At 41.8% G+C, this 24,210-nt stretch overlaps 2 protein-coding genes across 3 annotated transcripts in view; both read left to right on the top strand.

The window, feature by feature from the left end:
* The first annotated feature begins 608 nt into the window (after positions 1 to 608).
* Positions 609 to 3,055, top strand: LOC132892126 (E3 SUMO-protein ligase ZBED1-like). Its single transcript, XM_060930523.1, has 3 exons — positions 609 to 790; positions 871 to 1,153; positions 1,640 to 3,055. The coding sequence occupies exons 1-3, from the start codon at positions 609 to 611 to the stop codon at positions 3,053 to 3,055; spliced, it is 1,881 nt and encodes a 626-aa protein (XP_060786506.1).
* A 3,989-nt stretch (positions 3,056 to 7,044) lies between these two features.
* Positions 7,045 to 24,210, top strand: part of mmadhcb (metabolism of cobalamin associated Db) — a 30,907-nt gene continuing 13,741 nt past the window's right edge. Inside the window, exons 1-5 of one of the 2 annotated variants that reach the window (XM_060929216.1) lie at positions 7,045 to 7,129; positions 16,570 to 16,699; positions 17,448 to 17,486; positions 17,841 to 17,964; positions 23,879 to 24,096. In XM_060929216.1, coding sequence (XP_060785199.1) covers positions 16,589 to 16,699; positions 17,448 to 17,486; positions 17,841 to 17,964; positions 23,879 to 24,096 — 492 coding nt within the window. In that variant the 5' untranslated portion in view covers positions 7,045 to 7,129; positions 16,570 to 16,588. The remainder of the gene's footprint in view (positions 7,130 to 16,569; positions 16,700 to 17,447; positions 17,487 to 17,840; positions 17,965 to 23,878; positions 24,097 to 24,210) is intronic. The other variant, XM_060929217.1, reaches the window with a different exon arrangement.

The raw sequence follows: 24,210 nt of genomic DNA, 5'->3' as shown, positions 1-24,210 counted from the left end.
CTCTTGCTTCTCTCTTGGAGCCAGGAAACGCCTTGTGTCAGCAACCTTTCTTCCACTGCTTGATTATGGTGATGTACTGTACATGCATGCACCAGTTACATGTTTACGTTCTCTGGATACTGTGTATCATTGTACTTTGAGGTTTGTCACTGGATGCAAGAATCTGACCCATCATTGCACTTTGTACAAAAAAGCTGAATGGTCATGCCTGTCTGTTAGAAGATTCACTCATTGGTTGACTTTTATTTATAAGGCTCTACTTGGTATGGTCCCATCCTATCTCGGAAATGACCTTGTTAGAAATCATGGACATTATAGCCTACAATCCACTGGCTTTTTTATTCTGACTGTAGGGCTGCCACGATTAGTCGATTAGTCACGATTATGTCAACGAACAAAATCGTCGACAACTAATTTAGTAGTGGACGCGTCGGGTTTTTTTTTTCTTTACTTTGCTTTTCTTTCGAAACTGCCGCGTCTGCCTTTCTGTCACATACACACACACATACAGTCAATGTGCGCGCGCGCACACACACACACACACACACATATGCGCAGTAGTGGTAATCGGCATCAGTCCTGACTTGAAATGATACCATAACAATAGCATGGCTTCCCGGCAACGAAGTTCCAAAGTGTGGGAGCAGTTTAAGAAAAGTGGTGAGAAAAGTGTGCAGTGCAACGTTTGCAAAGCTGAACTTGCCTTTCATGGTAGCACAACGGCTATGCATGAGCATCTGAAGAGAAAGCATGTCATTGTGGATGGTTCTGATGAGGGTCCGTCATCTAGGTAAGCAAACCAGCTAGTTAGCTGCCAATATTAGGGTAAACGGTGAGCTTTCTTGCTACTTACTTATCGTTACGTTTCAGTGCTAAAAAAGCCCGGTCTTCTTCTCTGGACGGCTTTGTGACCAAGCCGACAAGGTGCACACCACACCAAGCCAATGTCCTGACCGAGTCAATACTAAACATGCTGGTCACGGACATGAGACCAATGTCCATGGTGGACGATGAAGGATTTAGAGAGATGATAAAGCAGTTCAACCCGGAATATCACGACAACTACCTACCAGGCAGATCCCATTTCACCACATTGATGGAAAAGAAATACGATGCAACCTTTGAGAAGATAAGTCTCTCTTTCTCTCAATTGGTTTTATTGGCATTGATGTATTAAAACGATATTGCCAAAGCAACAATAACACATAGTAAAATGAATAAATGATTTAAGAAACAAGCAACATTCAAAGACAAATAAGAATTAAAAGATCACTCACTCAGTCACACACACAAAATTACGGTAATAATTTTACACATTTCATGATGAAATAATAAAGAGCTTGCTGACTGAGCAACCATTAAATTAATCTTGGTTAAAGCATGCAATGTAAAGTTTTTTTTATTATTATTTATGTTGAATGTTTATTATTTAACCTATTTAACATGCATAACTGAACTATTAAACTGGTAAATTAATTTAAAACTTTATGCATAAACTGACCAATAATGTTAATAATGGAAAAACACAAGCACACACATACATCTCTATATATAGAGATAGATAGATATGTGCTTTGTGTTGTGTATATAATTTTCTTCTTATTGCTTACTATTCTTTCAAATTTCTCATGTCTTTAAGGTAAAGGAGACCCTCAGAGGTGTAAAAAGTTCCTTAACTCTTACTGCTGATGTGTGGATGAGTCGTGCGACAGAGTCTTACCTTGGTGTGTCTTGCCATTTCCTGAGTGAGGATTGGAAGATGAAGACCTTCAACCTTGCCACCATGCCTCTTGAGGAGAGGCATACTGGTGCAAATATAATGACATGGATGGAAGAGGTTCTGACGAAGTTTGACATCTTGCCCACCAAAATAAAAGCAGTAGTTCATGACAGTGGTTCCAATATGGTGGCAGCAATGCGACTGCTTGAAGAAAAACATGGATGGGCCTCTATCCGCTGTGCTGGACACACACTCCAGCTCATAGTTAACACTGCTCTCAAAGAAACAACCATTAGCAGAGCACTAGGTGCTGCTAGGCAGCTAGTGGAGCACTTTAAGAGAAGCGAGCTGGCTAGTACAAAGCTAAAGACAAAACAGGAGCAAATGAATGTCAAGAAAAATGCGCTGATCCAGGATGTCAGTACAAGATGGAATAGTACATTCCACATGATAGAGAGACTCCTCGAACAGCGCTGGCCTCTCACTGCCACTCTCTCAGATCCTGAGGTAACTCCAAGGGGGAAACAATACTTCGACTTGAGGCCAGAGCAGTGGGAGCTTCTTGAGGAACTGAAGAAAGGGTTGGCACCTATTGAGAGTGCTACTGTTTACCTAAGTGGAGAGCAGTACACAACCATTTCTGGTCTTCCACAGGTTGTCAAAGGGCTGACACGGGCTGTACACCAAAGCCAATTTGAGACAAGCTCAGGAAAATCTTTCCTTGCCAGTGCAGAAGAAGGGATAACACAGAGATGGGGGAGTATTTACAGTGTCTCAGGAGAGAAAGAAAATCCAGTTATGTTTGCAGCTGCCCTGGACCCCAGATATAAAAAGCTGAAGTTTTTGACTCCTGAAGATGGCATTAGAGTGCAGGGGACAGTTGAAGTGCTTGCTGTCAAAGAAGCCAAAAAGGCTGGGACACAGGATGCAAATGTGACGAGGGCCAGTGTTTCAGGTAGAACTGAAAGGAGTGCTATGGAAACCCTGCTTCAGTCTGACACAGACAGTCCAAGTGAGAATGAGGATGGAGAATCTGAGGAGGACCAAAAGATCCAGGTTGCAATAAATGAAGTTCGGCTGTACTTTGGAGAGACCACCACACTCTCTAAAATGGATGATCCTCTCAAATGGTGGAGTGAAAATGAGGGGCGTTTCCCCACACTGTCAAAGATCGCTAAAAATTTTCTTTGCATCCCTGCAACCTCTACCCCATCGGAGCGGATTTTCTCTGCAGCAGGGAACATCTGCTCTCAAAAGAGAGCAAGCCTTTCTCCAAGCCATGTAGAAATGCTAACCTTCCTGGCCATGAACAAGAGTCTTGTGGGATTGGGTTAAATAGTGTCAGAGTGTAGCAAAATACATTTGTGATTGAGCACTGAGCACAAAATGCACTTTTTTTTTTTTTTGAGTGAGACCAAATTTTATTTTTGTGAATAATTCCTAGGTAACCGGAAGTATTTATTTTTGTGTTGTTTAGGCCAGTCTTTATTGTGCCTTGTCTTTATTTTACTCAGCTGTTTGCACTTCATGCTGCTCTGTTTGTTGATACAAGCTTCACATCTCATTAAAGGGTTAATGAGCTATCATCTTAACTGTTTTTATTTTCACTTAGCACATACCTTAAACACTTCAAGCAGAAAGCTAATGATCTGAACAGCTGCATGCTGGTGCGATAAGATATATGTTTTATAGTCAATTTACGTATGATCCGATTAGTCGACTAATCGAAAAAATAATCGGTGATTAGTCGACTATCAAAATAATCGTTTGTGGCAGCCCTATCTGACTGTCCCTCGTGTCTTCACAGAACTGGGGAAAAAGGCATTTCGCTTTGCTGCTCCCTCAGCATGGAACTTTCTGCAAGATGAATTAAAATTGTCGTATTTGATTCCTCTTGATAGCTTTGTTAGAATTCTTAAAACTAAGGAACTCGAAAGCATTGGGCTTTGTCACTGTTTTTAATTCAGATGTTAAAATGTGTTACAGATGTTAATCTATCTCTGATATTTTTATTTATTGTATGATTGTTATTTGTATTATTGTTTGTCCTATAAAATATGATGCCTCTTGGCGGGGTCGCTTTTGAAAAAGAGAGTTTATACCTCAATAAGCTTTACCTGGTTAAATAAAATAAAAACATTCACACCTATGGTCAATTTAGAACCACCAATTAGCCTAACCTGCATGTTTTTGGACTGTGGGGGAAACTGGAGCACCCAGAGGAAACCCACGCAGACACGGGGAGAACATGCAAGATCCACACACAAAGGCCCTTGGCGGCTGCTGGGCTCGAACCCAGGACCTTTTTGCTGTGAGGTGACAGTGCTAACCACTGTTGGTTATCTAGATAGATAGATAACTTTATTTAATTTTGATATGTACAGTGAGCCGAAGGCTCGTAATGAATACATTCAAACCGTTATATCAAATCTAATTAAAAGAACTAATTAAAAATTTGTAAAATAGAAACCTAAAACTGTTATACAACCCCGATTCCAAAAAAGTTGGGACAAAGTACAGATTGTAAATAAAAACAGAATGCAATGATGTGAAAGTTTCAAAATTCCATATTTTATTCAGAATAGAACATAGATGACATATCAAATGTTTAAACTGAGAAAATGTATCATTTAAAGAGAAAAATTAGGTGATTTTAAATTTCATGACAACAACATCTCAAAAAAGTTGGGACAAGGCCATGTTTACCACTGTGAGACATCCCCTTTTCTCTTTACAACAGTCTGTAAACGTCTGGGGACTGAGGAGACAAGTTGCTCAAGTTTAGGGATAGGAATGTTAACCCATTCTTGTCTAATGTAGGATTCTAGTTGCTCAACTGTCTTAGGTCTTTTTTGTCGTATCTTCCGTTTTATGATGCGCCAAATGTTTTCTATGGGTGAAAGATCTGGACTGCAGGCTGGCCAGTTCAGTACCCAGACCCTTCTTCTACGCAGCCATGATGCTGTAATTGATGCAGTATGTGGTTTGGCATTGTCTCATCTCATCTCATCTCATCTCATCTTATTATCTCTAGCTGCTTTATCCTGTTCTACAGGGTCACAGGCAAGCTGGAGCCTATCCCAGCTAACTACGGGCAAAAGGCGGGGTACACCCTGGACAAGTCGCCAGGTCATCACAGGGCTGACACAGACAACCATTCACACTCACATTCACACCTACGGTCAATTTTGAGTCACCAGTTAACCTAACCTGCATGTCTTTGGACTGTGGGGGAAACCAGAGCACCCGGAGGAAACCCACGCGGACACGGGGAGAACATGCAAACTCCGCACAGAAAGGTCCTCGCCGGCCACGGGGCTCGAACCCAGACCTTCTTGCTGTGAGGCAACAGCACTAACCACAACACCACTGTCCCGCCCCAGTTTGGCATTGTCATGTTGGAAAATGCAAGGTCTTCCCTGAAAGAGACGTCATCTGGATGGGAGCATATGTTGCTCTCGAACCAGGATATACCTTTCAGCATTGATGGTGTCTTTCCAGATGTGTAAGCTGCCCATGCCACACGTACTAATGCAACCCCATACCATCAGAGATGCAGGCTCCTGAACTGAGCGCTGATAACAACTTGGGTCGTCCTTCTCCTCTTTAGTCCGAATGACATGGCGTCCCTGATTTCCATAAAGAACTTCAAATTTTGATTCGTCTGACCACAGAACAGTTTTCCACTTTGCCACAGTCCATTTTAAATGAGCCTTGGCCCAGAGAAGACGTCTGCGCTTCTGGATCATGTTTAGATACGGCTTCTTCTTTGAACTATAGAGTTTTAGCTGGCAACGGCGGATGGCACGGTGAATTGTGTTCACAGATAATGTTCTCTGGAAATATTCCTGAGCCCATTTTGTGATTTCCAATACAGAAGCATGCCTGTATGTGATGCAGTGCCGTCTAAGGGCCCGAAGATCACGGGCACCCAGTATGGTTTTCCGGCCTTGACCCTTACGCACAGAGATTCTTCCAGATTCTCTGAATCTTTTGATGATATTATGCACTGTAGATTATGATATGTTCAAACTCTTTGCAATTTTACACTGTCGAACTCCTTTCTGATATTGCTCCACTATTTGTCGGCGCAGAATTAGGGGGATTGGTGATCCTCTTCCCATCTTTATTTCTGAGAGCCGCTGCCACTCCAGGATGCTCTTTTTATACCCAGTCATGTTAATGACCTATTGCCAATTGACCTAATGAGTTGCAATTTGGTCCTCCAGCTGTTCCTTTTTTGTACCTTTAACTTTTCCAGCCTCTTATTGCCCCTGCCCCAACTTTTTTGAGATGTGTTGCTGTCATGAAATTTCAAATGAGCCAATATTTGGCATGAAATTTCAAAATGTCTCACTTTTGACATTTGATATGTTGTCTGTGTTCTATTGTGAATACAATATCAGTTTTTGAGATTGGTAAATTATTGCATTCCGTTTTTATTTACAATTTGTTCTTTGTCCCAACTTTTTTGGAATCGGGGTTGTATAAATTGTGAAAAATAGGAAATTGTAATAAAAAAAATCATAATAAAAATCCTTATCAACAGAGAAAACAACATACATTAGGGTTAATAAAAATATTCATTGAAAGAAAAATTAAAAATAAATAAATAAGTATACATATGAATATCTCACACGTTCACTACTAGTGCAATAACCCCCGCACAACTAGCGGGAGTATTGCTAAACAAATAAATAAATAAATTTACATAATTGTTTAATAAATAAAACAATTAAATGAATAAATATTCAGTTTGGGGCGGCACGGTGGTGTAGTGGTTAGCGCTGTCGCCTCACAGCAAGAAGGTCCGGGTTCGAGCCCCGGGTCCGGCGAGGGCCTTTCTGTGTGGAGTTTGCATGTTCTCCCTGTGTCCGCGTGGGTTTCCTCCGGGTGCTCCGGTTTCCCCCACAGTCCAAAGACATGCAGGTTAGGTTAACTGGTGACTCTAAATTGAGCGTAGGTGTGAATGTGAGTGTGAATGGTTGTCTGTGTCTATGTGTCAGCCCTGTGATGACCTGGCGACTTGTCCAGGGTGTACCCCGCCTTTCGCCCGTAGTCAGCTGGGATAGGCTCCAGCTTGCCTGCTACCCTGTAGAACAGGATAAAGCGGCTATACAGAAATATAACCGGACTCAACTGATGTGCGTGGTAATATGGCGGACAGAAAAATACACGGACTGATCTGATATGCGTGGTAATATGGCGGACAGATGGCTTCACTCTGATTGGCCAATGAGCTCTGCTGATATTTGACGTAGAGCTCAGTGAGAGGTCTCCTGTGAAGGCGGAGCTTCTCTGTCGTTCCCTTGCCCGCCGCCGTGGTGACGTCATCAAAAGGTGACACAAGAACCTTGAGGCGCTTCGAGTTATCTTTATAAACTGTTTCACTTACACGGGAAAATACAGGTGAGAACCAGAACACTACAGGGCAGATATTACAGTTTATTATATTATATTATACTAGTGAGGAATCTTGTAATGTAAGATATTGGTGTGTAACTGTGCTCACTGTTTAATTAGCAGCAGGTGTCGAGTGTCAGTGATAAACAAGTTCATGTGAGCTGAGTGAGCTGGGCTGGGATTATGAGGTGAAGCACGAAAATAAATGCAATCCTGCTTCCAAAAAAAGTTGGGACGCTGTGTAAACTGTAAATAAATACAATGTGAGGATTTGCAAATCATGGAAAGCCTATATTTCACTGAAAAATAGTACAAAGGCAACATACCACATGGTGAAAGTGAGAAGTTTTACTGGTTTTTGAAAATATATATATAATATAATTGTCTTTTGTAAGGAGGGGAAGCCCTTCTTCACTCTCAAAACATTTTTATTTATCGCACCATCGGTTTAAAACATATTTGATCAACTTATGGCCTACTTATTTATATCTCACATCAATGCACATGCTGGTAACTTATTAAGCCTACAGTGGTGCTCGAAAGTTTGTGAACCCTTTAGAATTTTCTATATTTCTATGACCTAAAACATCATCAGATTTTCACACAAGTCCTAAAAGTAGATAAAGAGAACCCAGTTAAACAAATGAGACAAAAATAGTATACTTGGTCATTTATTTATTGAGGAAAATGATCCAATGTTACATATCTGTGAGTGGCAAAAGTATGTGAACCTCTAGGATTAGCAGTTAATTTGAAGGTGAAATTAGAGTCACGTGTTTTCAATCAATGGGATGACAATCAGGTGTGAGTGGGCACCCTGTTTTATTTAAAGAACAGGGATCTATCAAAGTCTGATCTTCACAACACGTGTTTGTGGAAGTGTATCATGGCATGAACAAAGGAGATTTCTGAGGACCTCAGAAAAAGTGTTGTTGATGCTCATCAGGCTGGAAAAGGTTACAAGACCATCTCTAAAGAGTTTGGACTCCACCAATCCACAGTCAGGCAGATTGTGTACAAATGGAGGAAATTCAAGACCATTGTTACCCTCTCCAGGAGTGGTCGACCAACAAAGATCAGTCCAAGAGCAAGGCGTGTAATAGTCGGCGAGGTCACAAAGGACCCCAGGGTAACTTCTAAGCAACTGAAGGCCTCTCTCACATTAACATTATCCAATGTTCATGAGTCCACCATCAGGAGAACACTGAACAACAATGGTGTGCATGGCAGGGTTGCAAGGAGAAAGCCACTGTTCTCCAAAAAGAACATTGCTGCTCGTCTGCAGTTTGCTAAAGATCACATGGTCAAGCCAGAAGGCTATTGGAAAAATGTTTTGTGGATGGATGAGATGAAAATAGAACATTTTGGTTTAAATGAGAAGTGTTATGTTTGGAGAAAGGAAAACACTGCATTCCAGCATAAGAACCTTCTCCCATCTGTGAAACATGGTGGTGGTAGTATCATGGTTTGGGCCTGTTTTGCTGCATCTGGGCCAGGACGGCTTGCCATCATTGATGGAACAATGAATTCTGAATTATACCAGCGAATTCTAAAGGAAAATGTCAGGACATCTGTCCATGAACTGAATCTCAAGAAAAGGTGGGTCATGCAGCAAGACAATGACCCTAAGCACACAAGTCGTTCTACCAAAGAATGGTTAAAGAAGAATAAAGTTAATGTTTTGGAATGGCCAAGTCAAAGTCCTGACCTTAATCCAATTGAAATGTTGTGGAAGGACCTGAAGCGAGCAGTTCATGTGAGGAAACCCACCAACATCCCAGAGTTGAAGCTGTTCTTGTCTCATTTGTTTAACTGGGTTCTCTTTATCTACTTTTAGGATCAGTCACACCTCTGGAAAAAATTTCAGAGCAATCCGTTCATAACTTTTTCCATAATGTTGCTCACAGACAAACCAACAAACAAACCAATGCTACCGAAAACATAACCTCCTTGGCGGAGGTAACAAAAGAACCATGACTTACCTCTGTCTGCTTTGCTAAGGCATCATGTTTAGCAGATAGTTACAACTTCGTACGACATAAATCCTCATAAAATATAAAGTATGATGGACTGATAGAAAACAGTAGCGCCAATTTCTTGAGCTGAAGTCCATTAATGTTAACATTAAGCATATGATGATGCTGTGTGATGTCACGCATTCTCGCAGCGCATGTGCGTTCAATAACTCCAATGAAAATTTTTGTTAAAATTGTTGGGTGTAATTCACTTTAGCTTATTTTATTGTTGTCTCAATCATTATTGACGAACTCTCATATTGATGGTGTTTTTAGAATAGATGAAAATGAATAAAAGTATTATATTATTATAAACACTGAAGTAGAGGGAGCTCAGCTCCTGCTGGCTGTACTGCCGAGGCGAGGAGGCGGAGCTGAGCTCCGGAGGGCTCCGGCCCAATTTAATCTCCGTATATGCTCATTGTGAATTTGATGTCAGCAACATATTTCAGAAAAGTTGGGACAGAGGCAACAAAAGACTGGAAAAGTTGTCATGCTTTAAAAAAAAAAAATCCAATCAGGTTAATTGGCAACAGGTCAGTAAGATGATTTTGGGCATAAAAAAAGCATCCCAGAGAGGCGGAGTCTCTCAGATGTAAAGATGAGGAGGGGTTCATAACTCTCTGAAAGACTGTCTGGGCAAATAATACAACAGTTTTAGAATAACGCATCACTTTCCTCAATGTAAAATTGCAAAGGATTTGAGGATCACATCATCTACAGTCCATGATATCATTCAAAGATTCAGAGAATATGGAGAAATCTCTGTATGCAAGAGACAAGGCTGAAAAGTGACCCTGGATAACTGTGACCTTCAGGCCCTCAGGAGACACTGCATTAAAAGAGATGCTTAATTTTCAAAAAGAAAAAGTAAAGTTTCTCAGTTTTTGTAAAATTTATATATATATATATATATATATATATAATTTTATTTATTTAATGTGATCATTATCACATTGGTTTTGTTTTACACAGTGTCCCAAATTTTTTTTACAATTGGGTTGTAAAAACAATAGAGCAGTGGCTTCAGTTATCAACACCTTAACGATTTTAAGGTCTTAACGAAGATTTTCATGATGTAAATTGTGCATGATGAATTACTCAAACTTCCGCTGGAAAAAAAAATGAGTCGATTCCCGATTACTTGGCGTATCAGATCACGTGATACCGTTCCACAATTATCAACACCTTTGTCCACGATTATCAACACCCAGATGATTTATTAAATTTTTTTTAAAAAATCAGTATGTGGTATTAACAAAGCATAGTTTTTATTTAATTTGTTTTACACAGACTTATATTTAGTACAAAATATCTTTTATATAAATATATCGATGTCGGTGTTTCCGTAAGTGAGGAAGTAATTTTAATGTTTGTAAACAAATTCGTTGATCACATTTTGTTAATCATTTGTTGTTGTTTGTATTAATTTCTAGTTTTGTAATTTACCAATAAATCTCAACAGGGAATTGAGATTGTAACCGCATGTCCAGGTCAAAGGTTGCATGTCATTCCTCGAACCAAAATATAAAATGTCGACTGATATTGTAATATGTGGTAGATATTTACAACAAACTGCAAGAAAAAAAATTCTGAATGAACAGAAAAATCTGAATATTTCAAGCATGTACTTGTTTATATGCTCGGAATTTAATTCCGGTCTAATTCTATTTATTGCAATAGGATTCCAAACACTCTGTAAACATTCCATTCTGTTATGAATCAGAAAAAAAATTATAAATCACAGCACTTTTATTGTTTTAAAGTACTTCATCTACTTCAACAATGTCACACAAAGATCGATCCATAACAGTTGTAAACATCCCTTAATTCCACAGGGTGTCGATAATGGTGGACACCGGTGAAAGTGATCAGTATTATCGACACCTCACACACGTGACTTCTCAAACGCACGTTTAGATACAAAATGGCGACTGTCAAACGAAAGAGCAGGCCTAGACATTAAGCATTTACCACTGGTGGCCCATTGGGCCAGTGGAATCGAAAAGTTACTGGCCCAAATGGAAAATATGGTGGCCCGAATGCGCGCGGTACCCAAGCACCACAGGTGCTTGCACAAAGAGGGGGGTCTGGGGGCCCTCCCCTGGAAAATTTTGATTTTTCAATTCACATTCGTGCATTCTGGTGCATTTTAAGGTGAAATTAATGAAAATAAGATTATTCATATTTTGCTAACATTATTATATCTTTATTGTTTGTTCACATTTATATTTTGTTTGCATTTCTTGTTCTATCAATTTCTTAGTTACATTTAAAAATTTCCTTTGTTCTTGTTCTCTGTTCGTTTAACACATGCTGTTGATTACTGTTTTACATTAACAATTGTTTGTATAAGTTTTAGAATAAGCTAAGTTTTGCCTCACCATTAGGGTGGTCCCAAAATTTTTTTTTTTTAGGATTTTGTTACGACTACCTTACCTTTTTTTTTACATTGCCTAAAAGAAGTTATTGTGCGAAATTTGGTTAAGATTGAACAATGTTTAGAGGTGCCACAAAGCCATTAAAGTTTTCACTCAAGACAATATAAAATAATGTGGCTTATTAACTGTTTCTTATGCCGCTTTTCCACTACAAACGCGACTGAGTCGGGCTGAGCCGTGCCGTGCTGAGTTGGGCTGAGTCGAGCTGAGTGGGGCTGTTGGAGTTGCATTTCGACTACAACCGCGCTGAACCGTGCTGGCTGGAAGTGGGTGGACACATTGGGTGGAGTTAGCGAAAGTGGGTGGACGTCACGTGATGTCGTTAAGCAGCGCAAACAGTGACATCAGTGAGCTTTTAAGCGGTAGTCTCATGACCCGAATAGTAAACAATAAACATGGAGGACATGGAGTCGTTAGTGTTGCTGGTCTTGGTTCTGTGGCTTGTTGTCACCGACAACGCCAACAGATACTGGCAAGAGCGTATAGATGAGGCGAGGCGCATAAGGCTTCATAATTCTCGTAATTCGTAATTCTCCTTCTTCCGGGTTTGCGGTGTTTACAGATCCCAGCGTGCTCGCGGGGCGTGTGTGGGCATGTGAGGACACTCCTCCTCACCAATCAGTGCACAGGGGAGTGTCTGCTCACGCCCCCCAGCCTCACTCGGCTCGGTTTGGCTCGCTTCAGCCCCACTCCAAAACGGTGCGAGTTTTAGGGGCTAAGCAGGGCTGAAGCGAGCTGAGTCGTGCTGGTTTTTGGTAGTCGAAACGCGAGCCGTGTTGGGCTGAAGTGAGCTGAAGCGAGCTGAAAAAGGGTAGTGGAAAAGGGCCAATATTAATACAAACAATACAGTAATATAACTTCCTGTGTTCAAAGTAACAATAGCTATTACTTGTCTGTGATTTTCTAAACCCTTCGGTATTATGGTATCTTGTGGAGATAAAAGAACACACTAAGGACTTCCCTAGCAGAAGGAAGCTTTCTCCCATACCCCTTTTCCACCAAATCAGTTCCAGGGCTGGTTCGGAGCCAGTGCTGGTGCTGGTTCACAACTTGTTCAACTCGCGAGCCAGCTGAGAACCAGTTTGCTTTTCCACAGCTCGCGGTGCTAAGCGGAGGCACGTCATTACGTCGCTGTATAGACCCTTTTCAGTCACATGACCTTCGTAAACGCGACCGCCATTTTGGACATGTAGTGGACTTCGGCTCAAATCGGTTTGAATGCGAGGAAGGCGACAAACATAAAAGAAAAAGGAGCGAGATGCAGAAAACTGTATTTACTAGTTTACTGTAATTATGATCTGGCAGCTATTTACACCGGATCCAGTGTAAATAGCTGCCGGAGCCAACGTCCGAGGTTCCGGAGCGTGCTGGCTCCGGCCGGGCCGCGAGCGAGCACGCTCCGGAACCTCGGACGTTGGCTCCGGCAGCTATTTACACTGGATCCGGTGTAAATAGCTGCCAGATCATAATTACAGTAAACTAGAATGGAATGTTAACAGCAATGTAATGCCTTTTCTGGCTAATTTTATTCGTCTTACCTCCAACAAAGTGGTCACTACACAAGTGTTGGTATGCCGCTACCCATCTTCTCCGTCGGTCAGCATCTACCGGGATCCGATAAAATGATAACCCTTGCCTTGTTTGTTGATGGTTACTACATCCAGGTGCACAACAACATAGTGGCATGATGGAAGTCTTGCTGAAAATAAAAACTTTCTTTGCTGCCGTTCTTCAATGCTGGCTGTGGTAAACTACTGGTAGTACATGTCCAAAATGGCGGCTGCGTTTGTCGTGACGTCACGTGAAAAGGGTCCATACGTCAGTTACGTCGCTACGTTTGCATAAACCTTGGCGTGAATATCGAAGCAAAAACAACATGGAAGAAGCAGCAACAACAACAATAATAATAATGGATGACTTCGCGTTTGTACAGCTGCTGCTTCTCGTCGCTTAAAAATGGCGATCTTTCGCGGTCTTGTTATTGTTGTTGGTCTTAACAACTCCGCCCCCCCGCTGACGTAAGCGGTTCTTTCCTCTGGCCCAGCAGAGAGTTGGTGCTAGCCTGGAACCGGTTTTCTGGCCCCAGAGCCAGTTCTTTGTCAGTGGAAACAGAAAACCCAGTTCCAAACTAAGCACTGGCTCCGAACCAGCCCTGGAACTGCTTTGGTGGAAAAGGGGCACCAGACAGTTCCTTGGAAGTGGGACCAATTAACCAAACATAATTGTCCTTTCTGGTTTTGTGCTTTGCACCACCGGTACTACTTGTATTACTGTTGCTCGCCATCTGAAAAACATAGAAAGAAAAACATTCACAACTTCATCAGCATATTACGACCAGTGCTCATTGTTTAAGAACCCCTTAGTGCATGAAAGTTAACCTTCTATCAGTCTATAAACTCTTCCTGCCTCTTCTTTTTCATAGAAGTGGCATATTCCCTCTAGAACTGTGACTTTTTGGGGGTTTGAGATGTTCTCTGCAACAGTCTACGCACCAACTAATGTTAATGGCTCGTGTGGCACCTCTAAATATTAACCAATTTTTCTGAAATTTTGCTTGTTGCCTTCTTTTAGCTTATGTAAAAAAATGGTAGGGTGGTCGGAATGTTTTTGGTAAAAAAAATTTTCCCATACATTTCGGGACCACCCTACTCACCATGCAACTAACTTGTTTATAGAATAAGCTTTGCCTGTAACCCACCCTGTGTGATGGAGACGTATTTCCCTTTTTTGTCATGGTTTCAACTTTGGCTCATATATTCTCAACATTGTAGATATTGAATTCTCACCACTGTAGATATTCTAATAGAAATAGAAGTACAATGAACTTTTTAAATACACCTTTATATTCTAGCCACAAGACACACACAGGCCAGTCCCGAGTGTGGATGAAAGGTGAGGGTGGCATACTAACCCTCATCATGCTGGATTTAAATGGGCATTTTTATTGCCCATGAAGAAGTTTTATTTCTTAATTAATAAAATATCATGAGAATCACTGACAAACCATACATTTCCTGAAAGGGTGGACTTTGGGGAATAATCTAGTGAGATTTTTGCAAAGCCTTACCTGCTCGGGGGTGATTTATAACCCTAATTACCTGTTAATTAGCTCATTAACAGGTATGCTCAGGTGAGCCAAAAAGGGGTGAAATGTTGTATTTTTTTAATAAGACACCATTGTATAAACACTAAATTTTCAGGATATGCCCTTGGGGGAACTAGTAGTAAATTTTTGCAAATTCAGCTCATTTGCATAAACCGTTGCCATGGCAACAGCAGATACCCGAGCAGGGGCTTCAAAGTTTGGGAGAATAGCAGGGTACAAATAATTTACAGCAGGCTGCAAAATGGTAAAATGTCTGCCAGCGGCAGACATAATGCACGCAAAGCGTGCAGGGATATATATAATAGAGAGAGAGAGATATGCAAGTACGAATTTTTCATGGGGCGGGATGATTTGGAACAGGCCATCTAAAATTGGGATAACGTTTACCCGGGACGGGTATTTGAGGCGGGTCGTCTAGCTTAAGCTTGATTAGCGTTGTTACGCACACCAGTGTTTCCCACAGAAATTTTGGAGACTATGGGGCAGGTGCGGGGGTTGTTTAAAATTGAGTGATATGTTAAAAATTAAGTTATTACTGAAAAACTATTGATTAAAAAAAAACAGACACTGAGAAATGGTCCTATAAACAACTTTACCAATATAAAAGATTACCAGGACTACAAAAATGCAGAAAAATAGGCTTTACTTATCCAAATGCACCTGTTGGTTCAAAAGTTAAAGTGCAGAGAACCTCACAGCACAACATGAAGTTACCTTAAAATATAATATAAATGCCTCAGCTTTCATGTAAGAAAAAAAAAACACTATTAATACTAGTACTGTGTGCAGGCAGTCTCTCCTGAAGACTAAATTAAACAATAATTATAAACTAATAAAATAAATGGCTCAGGCTTCATAAAAGAGAAAAACAATTTGAACAGACTCTCACAGTATGATGCTGAAGCTGCCTAAACAATGGAAAATAAAATACCATTTTGGCAAAAATGTTGGCATCCATTAATTTCTTGTATTAAGTAAAAAAAATATGTTGCCAGATACTGCTGACGTTTTACAGCCCAAAATATGTTCAAAACCCGCCAAAATGCACTTAAAACCACCCAAATTGGGCGGGAAAACACGCAATCTGGCAACACAGGCGGCAGTAATGGCTGCACTCGTGTCGAGGATGTAAACACAGTTGACGCGGCAGCGGACATGCATGACATAGTGGATGTAATTTACGTTCACAACTTTTTTTGCTGTCAGAAATATTTAATATTAAATTTTGTGACTCGACTGACAATAGCCGGCAGCATAACAAGCCATAGCCGGCGATTTGTCGCCGGTGACCGGCTACTTTTGAGACCGCTGCCCTAGCAACTGGGGGTATACTGGGTTTAGCATGGTCTGGTTGTACCAGAGAGGGTCAGAATAGTTATTTTTGTTGTAATGAACTAATGTAGACCTAGTTTGGCTATTTTGATAGATTTCATCATCTTTGGATATTTGAATAATATAATATATGGGAGCTACCACGTTATTTTATCTGTTCTTCTATTTCAGTTATAGCAACCAACATTTATACTTCATTCTTTAATCACTAAAAGTTGATACATGTGTAGCCATATTTCTTGGCAGTGTATCCTGAAATTTTGATATTAATATACAAAGTCTGAATGATTTCACACCATCTGAAGCGCGCGTGTTGAAATGCTGTTTTACGATTTGGCGAGTTGTAAACCGAGCGTGACGTTGCGCGCTCTGATTGGCTGCCGAGTTCAAAATGAAGCCGTTCGTTAACACCTGATAGTTAATTTATGCACGATCGTATTTAAGCTGTTTACCTGGCCTTGGCCAGGTTGGGGAGCGTGGAGTTTGAACATATTTCTCTTTGAATTTCACCGTTCTGATGGTCTCCTTGCCGCAACCGTCATCGTCTACAAGATGCTATTTTCCCGCCAAAATGACGCTTCCGAACAGCGCCGAACATCTCCGAAGATGCACGAAGACGACACACTCCTGCCACGGAGTGGAGCGTGACGAAAACAAAGATGACGGACCTCGTATCGAAAAGGTGCATTTTACGAACAATTTCTTCACAATTCTGGGTAAAATATGAGTAATAAAAGGTGTTAATTTGTATCGAAAATGTACTGGCCCGCCCGAGCTACTGTTTGGCCAAATTTAGTGGCCCGAAAGACGTAAAAAAACACCGCCGGGCCATCGGGCAAGTGCTAATGTCGAGCCCTGTAGAGTAAGAAACAAAGTAGGTTTCGACAAGGAGATCATGAAATATCAGTGAATTTGAGAAGTAAAAACATGTCCATGATCTTTCCACCATGCTTACCTGCGATGATGATGGCCGGGTTTTCCTCAAATTGCTGATCATGCTAAAAAAAAATTCCATCTCAGGTAATGAACTGTGTCATCAGACGACAAGATCAAAGGGTGAGGCGGGTCTTCCGGTTGATTAATTAACCAATAATAACTGTTGTAACTGAAAGTCACCTTTGCAAAATTGTTGTTTATTGGTAAATCTGAAAAGGTGTCGATAATCATAGCCGCCGCTCTAGTATTAACCACTACCAGCTGCAGCAGTCCATTTCTTTCATGTTTATAACCTGAACCTCACGTGTACAGCCTGATAGTAAACCAGAGACTAGAAATCTGTCAGATGGGCAACAATCAGTTGGAAGTGATTTATTTATTGCAACATCTCGAATTCTGCAGAGGAATATCACATGGTAGACATCTGTTTAAAAAGAGTGCACATGTTCTAATCGTTCGTTGTTAATAATGGAGTCTTTTTTTTTTATCCACAGGGGGTTTATAAAAAGGAGAAGCCCAACAGGATGACCAGCGTAAGTTCAATTAAATCCAGCATCATGTTTCGACTTTGTGTGTTAGCCGTCTGCTTCAGAATGAGTGCCGTTCTGAAAGGAGATTTTTAAACAAGTGCAGTCGGGTCATTCAGGGTAATTTAGTGCAGTCTGCCCATGCGTACGTTTTGGGGAAGTGGGACAAAACCGAATAACTTGAAGGAAACCTACAATCACTTGGAGAACATGAAAAATGCCACTGATGGTAACCAGGGGCTCTGGAGCTCTGAGAAGGCAACCGTGCCACCCTGAATGCTGTAAATCAGACTTCCTATAGCTTTGGATGTAATGGATGGAAGTTCAGAACAATATTTGCAGATCTTTTCTGTTCACCAGGTGCTCTGTAGCAGAGCCAGGGTGGTTACATACCTGCCAGGGCTTCACGTTCTTGTGCGACGCATAGCAGGAACCAGATGTTTCTCAGATGAGCGTCATGCTAACGTCACACCACCAGATCTGGGTAAGTGTCCAGAATATTCCTTCGTTCTGAAGCGTGCACGATGATGATGATGATTAATGCTATTGGAAAGTACTGTGAAGTATTCTGAAGCCAGATTTCAGTCCTGTGTCATGTTTTGTAAACGATATCAAACCATAAGAGACTCACATGGAGCCGTGACCTGAAACTTACCGTCACTGAGCTCATGTGCTCATTTCTAATTGAGCATCTGGAATCCAGATGTTCCAGATGCATGTATGAAATGTTGTACAGAAGGGGTACAACGTGGCAGTGGGATTGTGAGGCGATGCAGAAACATTCCTAAACCGGTAACTGGAATTATTTACAACTTTCTCCAAATACCAGTTTGTCCAAATTAGGGATGGCGAAAACTAAAAAAAAAAAAATCTTGACCGACCACCGAGCCTCATTAGCCGGTTAAAGTCGGTTAACCTATGAGTTTAAAATTCTAGAATTGGAATTATTAGAATCTATTCTAAATCTAACCGCGAGCATCCGCACATTCAGTCCCAGTCGCTGCCCTCCACTCGCATTATCTTTTCTACAGCGCGAAACATTTAGTCAAACGCGGCACTGGTGTCGAGGGGTTTGTATCGGAGCGGAGGACAAATGGCTCCAGCTTAGAGACAGTTTCAGTTGGCCATGATGGCGTTGAAAATAAAGTCAAGTGCTAGAAGAAGTACATAACATTCAGTGATGGGAATAACGGCGTTAAAATAAAGGCTGTTATAACGCCGGGTAATCTAATTAATTAGCTACAATCGTTATAACGCCGTTACCAATATCAACACGCCATTACTGCGTGGTATTAAGTTGCTCTGAAGCCGTCACCGACTTGGCTCACAGACATAAAAGCTGCGTTTGTCACTCCCCCTCCAGACACCGCTGTCATTTCATTCTCTCCCCTTCCCTCCATCTGCGCCTTTAGTTTGTGTGGAGAGATCTCATCTCATCTCATTATCTCTAGCCGCTTTATCCCGTTCTACAGGGTCGCAGGCAAGCTGGAGCCTATCCCAGCTGACTACGGGCGAAAGGCGGGGTACACCCTGGACAAGTCGCCAGGTCATCACAGGGCTGACACATAGACACAGACAACCATTCACACTCACATTCACACCTACGGTCAATTTAGAGTCACCAGTTAACCTAACCTGCATGTCTTTGGACTGTGGGGGAAACCGGAGCACCCGGAGGAAACCCACGCGGACACGGGGAGAACATGCAAACTCCGCACAGAAAGGCCCTCGCCGGCCACGGGGCTCGAACCCGGACCTTCTTGCTGTGAGGCGACAGCGCTAACCACTACACCACCGTGCCGCCGTGTGGAGAGATCTGATCTGCAATAACATGCATTGTTGGCTACAGACCGAAACATACTTTCAGAATGCACTGGCCAAGGCAGGACTAAACTCGATGTGCCTTCTAATAATAATAATAAAAAAAAAAAAACAGAATAGTAATTTGTAAGCTAAAAAGTCTAGCCTGATACTTTTTTATTTTTCACAAATACAGTCAACTTCTGTCAAGGGTCACACAAAAAACAGTTGTTCTTGGAAATACATAGGCTAACAAGTTAACAGGTTTAAACAAGTTGAAATAGAAAACACTGTGGTCTACAAAATACCCCACTCCGAAAATCACTTTTCTTTCGCCGAGTGGCAGCTGTCTTCAACTGGGGCGGGAGGGCGGGACATGACTGAATGGGTGTTTCTGATTTGTCAGCTGTCGTCCTTACACCGCATGGCACGCCCCAAGCGTTTACAACACAGAATTCCAGGTTCTCCGCTCCAAAACGATTGATTTTTTTTTTTTTAACCGACAACCAAAAAAAAAAAAACCGGTTGACATTGATTCGGTCAAACGGTCATCGGTTAACATCCCTAGTCCAAATGGGATTAAAGCCAAAATCCGTGTTCGTGAAAGAGTTAATGCAGAGTTTAATCCATGTTCAATGTAAGCAAAGAACAAAATGCAATACAGTTTGTACTGTTGGAAAATAATCAATCAAGGGAGTTGCTGTTGGCACATGAATTGATGATTTTCCTGTAAAATCACGTCCTCGGATTGTTTTATTCATCAAAACAGCATTTTGCCAACAGTTATTTATTAAAGAACAAAATACGTTGTGCCTTTTGTTTAAAGATCTGCAAAACAAGGTAGTTCCTTTTATTACTTCCTTAACTCACCGGACACCTGTTCTTGGCTGGAGGACTGGAACTCAATGTGGTCTTCTGCTGTCGTGTGCTGAGATGCTTTTCTGCTCACCACGGTTGTAAAGAGTGATTATACGAGGTGCTGTTAGTCCGGCTGTTACGCAACAAAAAAAGCACGGAATCGTTCGTTTTGTGATAGAAGCATGAAATTTTGCACGCTAGCTCAAGTTGATGTGTGTGTGTGTGTGTGTATATAATAATTCTAGATACAGGGGCATTTGATTCATTGTGGTTGCAAGAAAGGGTGTTCGGGTCGATGTAAACGTATGGACATTTCAGTGTACAGCATTATGCTTCTCTGGTGGGGATTGTAATCAGGAATGATGAGAGGGGTCCCCCCCCCCCAATGTTTTGATATCAAATGTTCATATGAATCCATAATAATAAGTTCAATTTATATAGCGCCTTTCTCAAAACCCAAGGTCGCTTTACAGTTATGGGGTGGAACAAAAAGTCCACCAAATAAAGGTCAGGATGTCATTCCAATAGTGTACCAGCCACAGTCCCACCAAAAGGCGCACGAAAACAAGTCCCACACAGCTGCCGTGACGGCACCGAGCAACATCGTTCGGAACATCACGCCAAGCACTAAAGCACCGCCGCACAGAGCGCTGGACAACTACGATGTTAAAATGAGCAACGAGCTCATTAATATTAATTAATAGCTAAAACTTTGAACTGCAGAACTGCTCTTCTAGCAGCCTTTTTAATTACTTAATACTGTATCCTTATGTCATGTGACTAATCAACAAGAAATTCTCTATTTGGGAGGTAGACCTTCAATCAACGGGTCTTTTTTTTTTTTTTTGCAAGCACTCTTATACCTTGAAAACAAATAAATTCGTTGAGCCTCGTTTTCACGTTAGGTCGATTTTGCACATGCATATTCCAGGGTTGAGAAGCCAAATCTGAAATGCCCGCATATCTAGAATTATTACATACACTACCGTTCAAAAGTTTGGGGTCACCCAGACAATTTTGTGTTTTCCATGAAAAGTTACACTTTTATTTACCACCATAAGTTGTAAAATGAATAGAAAATATAGTCAAGACATTTTTCTGGCCATTTTGAGCATTTAATCGACCCCACAAATGTGATGCTCCAGAAACTCAATCTGCTCAAAGGAAGGTCAGTTTTATAGCTTCTCTAAAGAGCTCAACTGTTTTCAGCTGTGCTAACATGATTGTACAAGGGTTTTCTAATCATCCATTAGCCTTCTGAGGCAATGAGCAAACACATTGTACCATTAGAACACTGGAGTGAGAGTTGCTGGAAATGGGCCTCTATACACCTATGGAGATATTGCACCAAAAACCAGACATTTGCAGCTAGAATAGTCATTTACCACATTAGCAATGTATAGAGTGGATTTCTGATTAGTTTAAAGTGATCTTCATTGAAAAGAACAGTGCTTTTCTTTCAAAAATAAGGACATTTCAAAGTGACCCCAAACTTTTGAACGGTAGTGTATCAGAAAGTGAACAATTTCTCTAGCCTGGCAAGCCAGACTAAATGTGAATATTTAGTCTGGTCTCGGTCATAGGTATTTCCGACGGGTGTGGGAGGAACAACCCGTTGTCTTTCAAACTGTCTCTGTGCGTATAGGCCAACGCTCTGACCAATCAGCGCAACAGTGACTGTGACGTAGTCAGAGCGACAGAAAGCAGCTAAACTAGCTTCTAAGTGCTATTTCCAAATCACCCGGACAATACATTCAATATCACAAAGCAATTGCGTTAATGTAAACTTGCATCTTTCGCCCATAGGCTTCAGATAGTTAACATTAAAAGGCCGTAAACTGAGAAGGATAAATAAGGGAGCGGTCCCGACATTCGGCCTGTTGTACTGGCAATAGCTAAGGGCCAAGCGTAACTGTTACCAAGCATCGCCGTCATCTTTTAGGAATATACTTTACACACACTTTACTATTGCGTAGTTAAGAGTATGCCTCTTACCATTTGTAAATGAGGTGAACCTCATCCACCACGACTCCAAGAACGTTGTCTTGAAACACTTTGGTCCCCAACATGTTGCGCCAATTCTTTTGTAAAAGCCATGCCTCCGGACTGCCGAACACCAACTGGCACTGGCCCCTTCGGATCTTCGCTGGTTCATCGACGCCCAATCGCATGGCCGTGAGTCCGAAATTGTTTGCCTCCTTCACGTGGTCCTCCATTAGGGCTACCAAGGGCGAGACAATTACCACCATAGGGTTTTCACTTAGCCCCATCCTTTTGGCTACCAGCGGAGCCAGCTGGTAGATCAGACTTTTGCCATAGCCGGTTGGCAAAACAGCGAAACGTCCTTCTTGAAAAGGAATGAGCGGAGAGCCTCTTCCTGCTCATGTTTCAACGAAAACTCCAAGTCTAATTCTTCTAAAACTGATTCCAAAGCGGAGTCAAACGAGCGCTGTTCAATAGCTGTAGCCATCTTTCCTGTTATGCTTTCTCCAGCGTCGCGCAGCCTTGTCGTCACTCCTGCAAAAGCCCGCCCAAAGAATCCAAACAAAAACCTTGCGTTGTGATTGGCGGGCACGATTTGATGCCCGGGGTGTGTTGTTGATATGGTGCGAGGCTAGACCCACTCGTAGGCAAAAATATTTTTGGCCGCTAGGCGGGTGGGTCTAGTTTACTAGGCTACAATTTCTCATCTTAACAGCCCGACTTGATTTCCTTCCTGGCAGCTCGAACCAATCTGGCCATTTTCCTCTGACCTCTCTAAGGCGTTTGTTTCCACCCACAGAACTGTCGCTCACTCAAATCAGTGTTTTTTTTGTTTTGCACACCATTCTGTATAAACTCTAGAGACTGTTGTGTGTGAAAACAAACCCCAGGAGATCAGCAGTTTCTGAAATACTCAAACCAGTCCATCTGGCTCAAACCAACACCCATGCCCCAGTGAAAGAAAGTCACACTTTGAGATCCCAATTTTTCCCATTTTGATGTGTGAACATTAACTGAAGCTCTTGATTTGTATCTGCATGAGTCGATGCATTGTGCTGCTGTCAAGGGATCGGCTGATTAGAGAACTGCAGTAAACAGCAGGTGGATGGGTGTACCTCATAAAGTGGCTGGTGAGTGTATATTACAGCAGCTGTAAACAGTCACAAAGGCCATAAATGCAGATTGTCATGTTGGTCAGAAACCGGTGTGTGTGGGGGGGGACCCTCTACCTTGATGAAAGCCCATTGGGGGAAAACTTCGTTTACAGCGTTTCCTCCAACTGTTACTGACACCGGAGACACCTTCTGGAAATGCTAATGTACATGTAGTAAATTTTACAATTATAATCAGTTCACGTGGCGCATCATTCCTACAAGTCGCTGCGTATGTTACGAAAGAAATGACGTATTCGAAAGCGCGTTAATACGAGCCATCCGAGCTCCTGCTGTAGAAGCCTTCTGATCAGAACTGAGAATAATAGTGCTGTGGGACGAATATGAAGTGCACGGTGTTGCCTGCGGGTCTGTACATGGTCTTCCAGCTGCTTGGTAATGCAGCGGGTCCAGTGGGAACTCTCCAGTTTAAGTTGTGTGGTCGTGTCCAGAAGGTTGTGAGTTTAAATCCCTGAACCATCAGAAAGAACAGGGCGATTTATTTGTTTTAAGATGGTCATTGGTAACACAAGCGCAGTGAGTGGCATGGAGTGAAATCATCATTTTAAATGATATTGTTGAATAAGTGAATGTTTGTTTTTCCAGGACCGAGAACGGTGTGGCCAGATGAGACCATGGGTCCGTTTGGTCCTCAGGATAAACGCTTCCAGCTGCCCGGTAACGTCGGATTTGCCAAGCAGCTCGAAGATACAGCAGAGCAGAAGCCTGACCCTGTGCGTGCAATACTCCCGGATGTGCTGACGGCTCCATCGAACACCGAGAGGCACGAGTTCATCCTGGCGCAATTCGTCAACCAGTTCCACGTAAAGAATCACGATATTCACTCACACCAGTCCTGTATACTGGAAATCCATGAGAGTGTCAACCACAGCTTTTATATTATCCCAGTCCGACATCACTGTGCAGGCAGTTAAACG

Source organism: Neoarius graeffei, chromosome 9 (genome assembly GCF_027579695.1).
Source record: "Neoarius graeffei isolate fNeoGra1 chromosome 9, fNeoGra1.pri, whole genome shotgun sequence".
Lineage (NCBI taxonomy): Eukaryota > Metazoa > Chordata > Actinopteri > Siluriformes > Ariidae > Neoarius > Neoarius graeffei.
The sequence above is the reverse complement of the archived record's forward strand: the minus strand, read 5'-3'. Positions and strand labels throughout refer to the sequence as shown.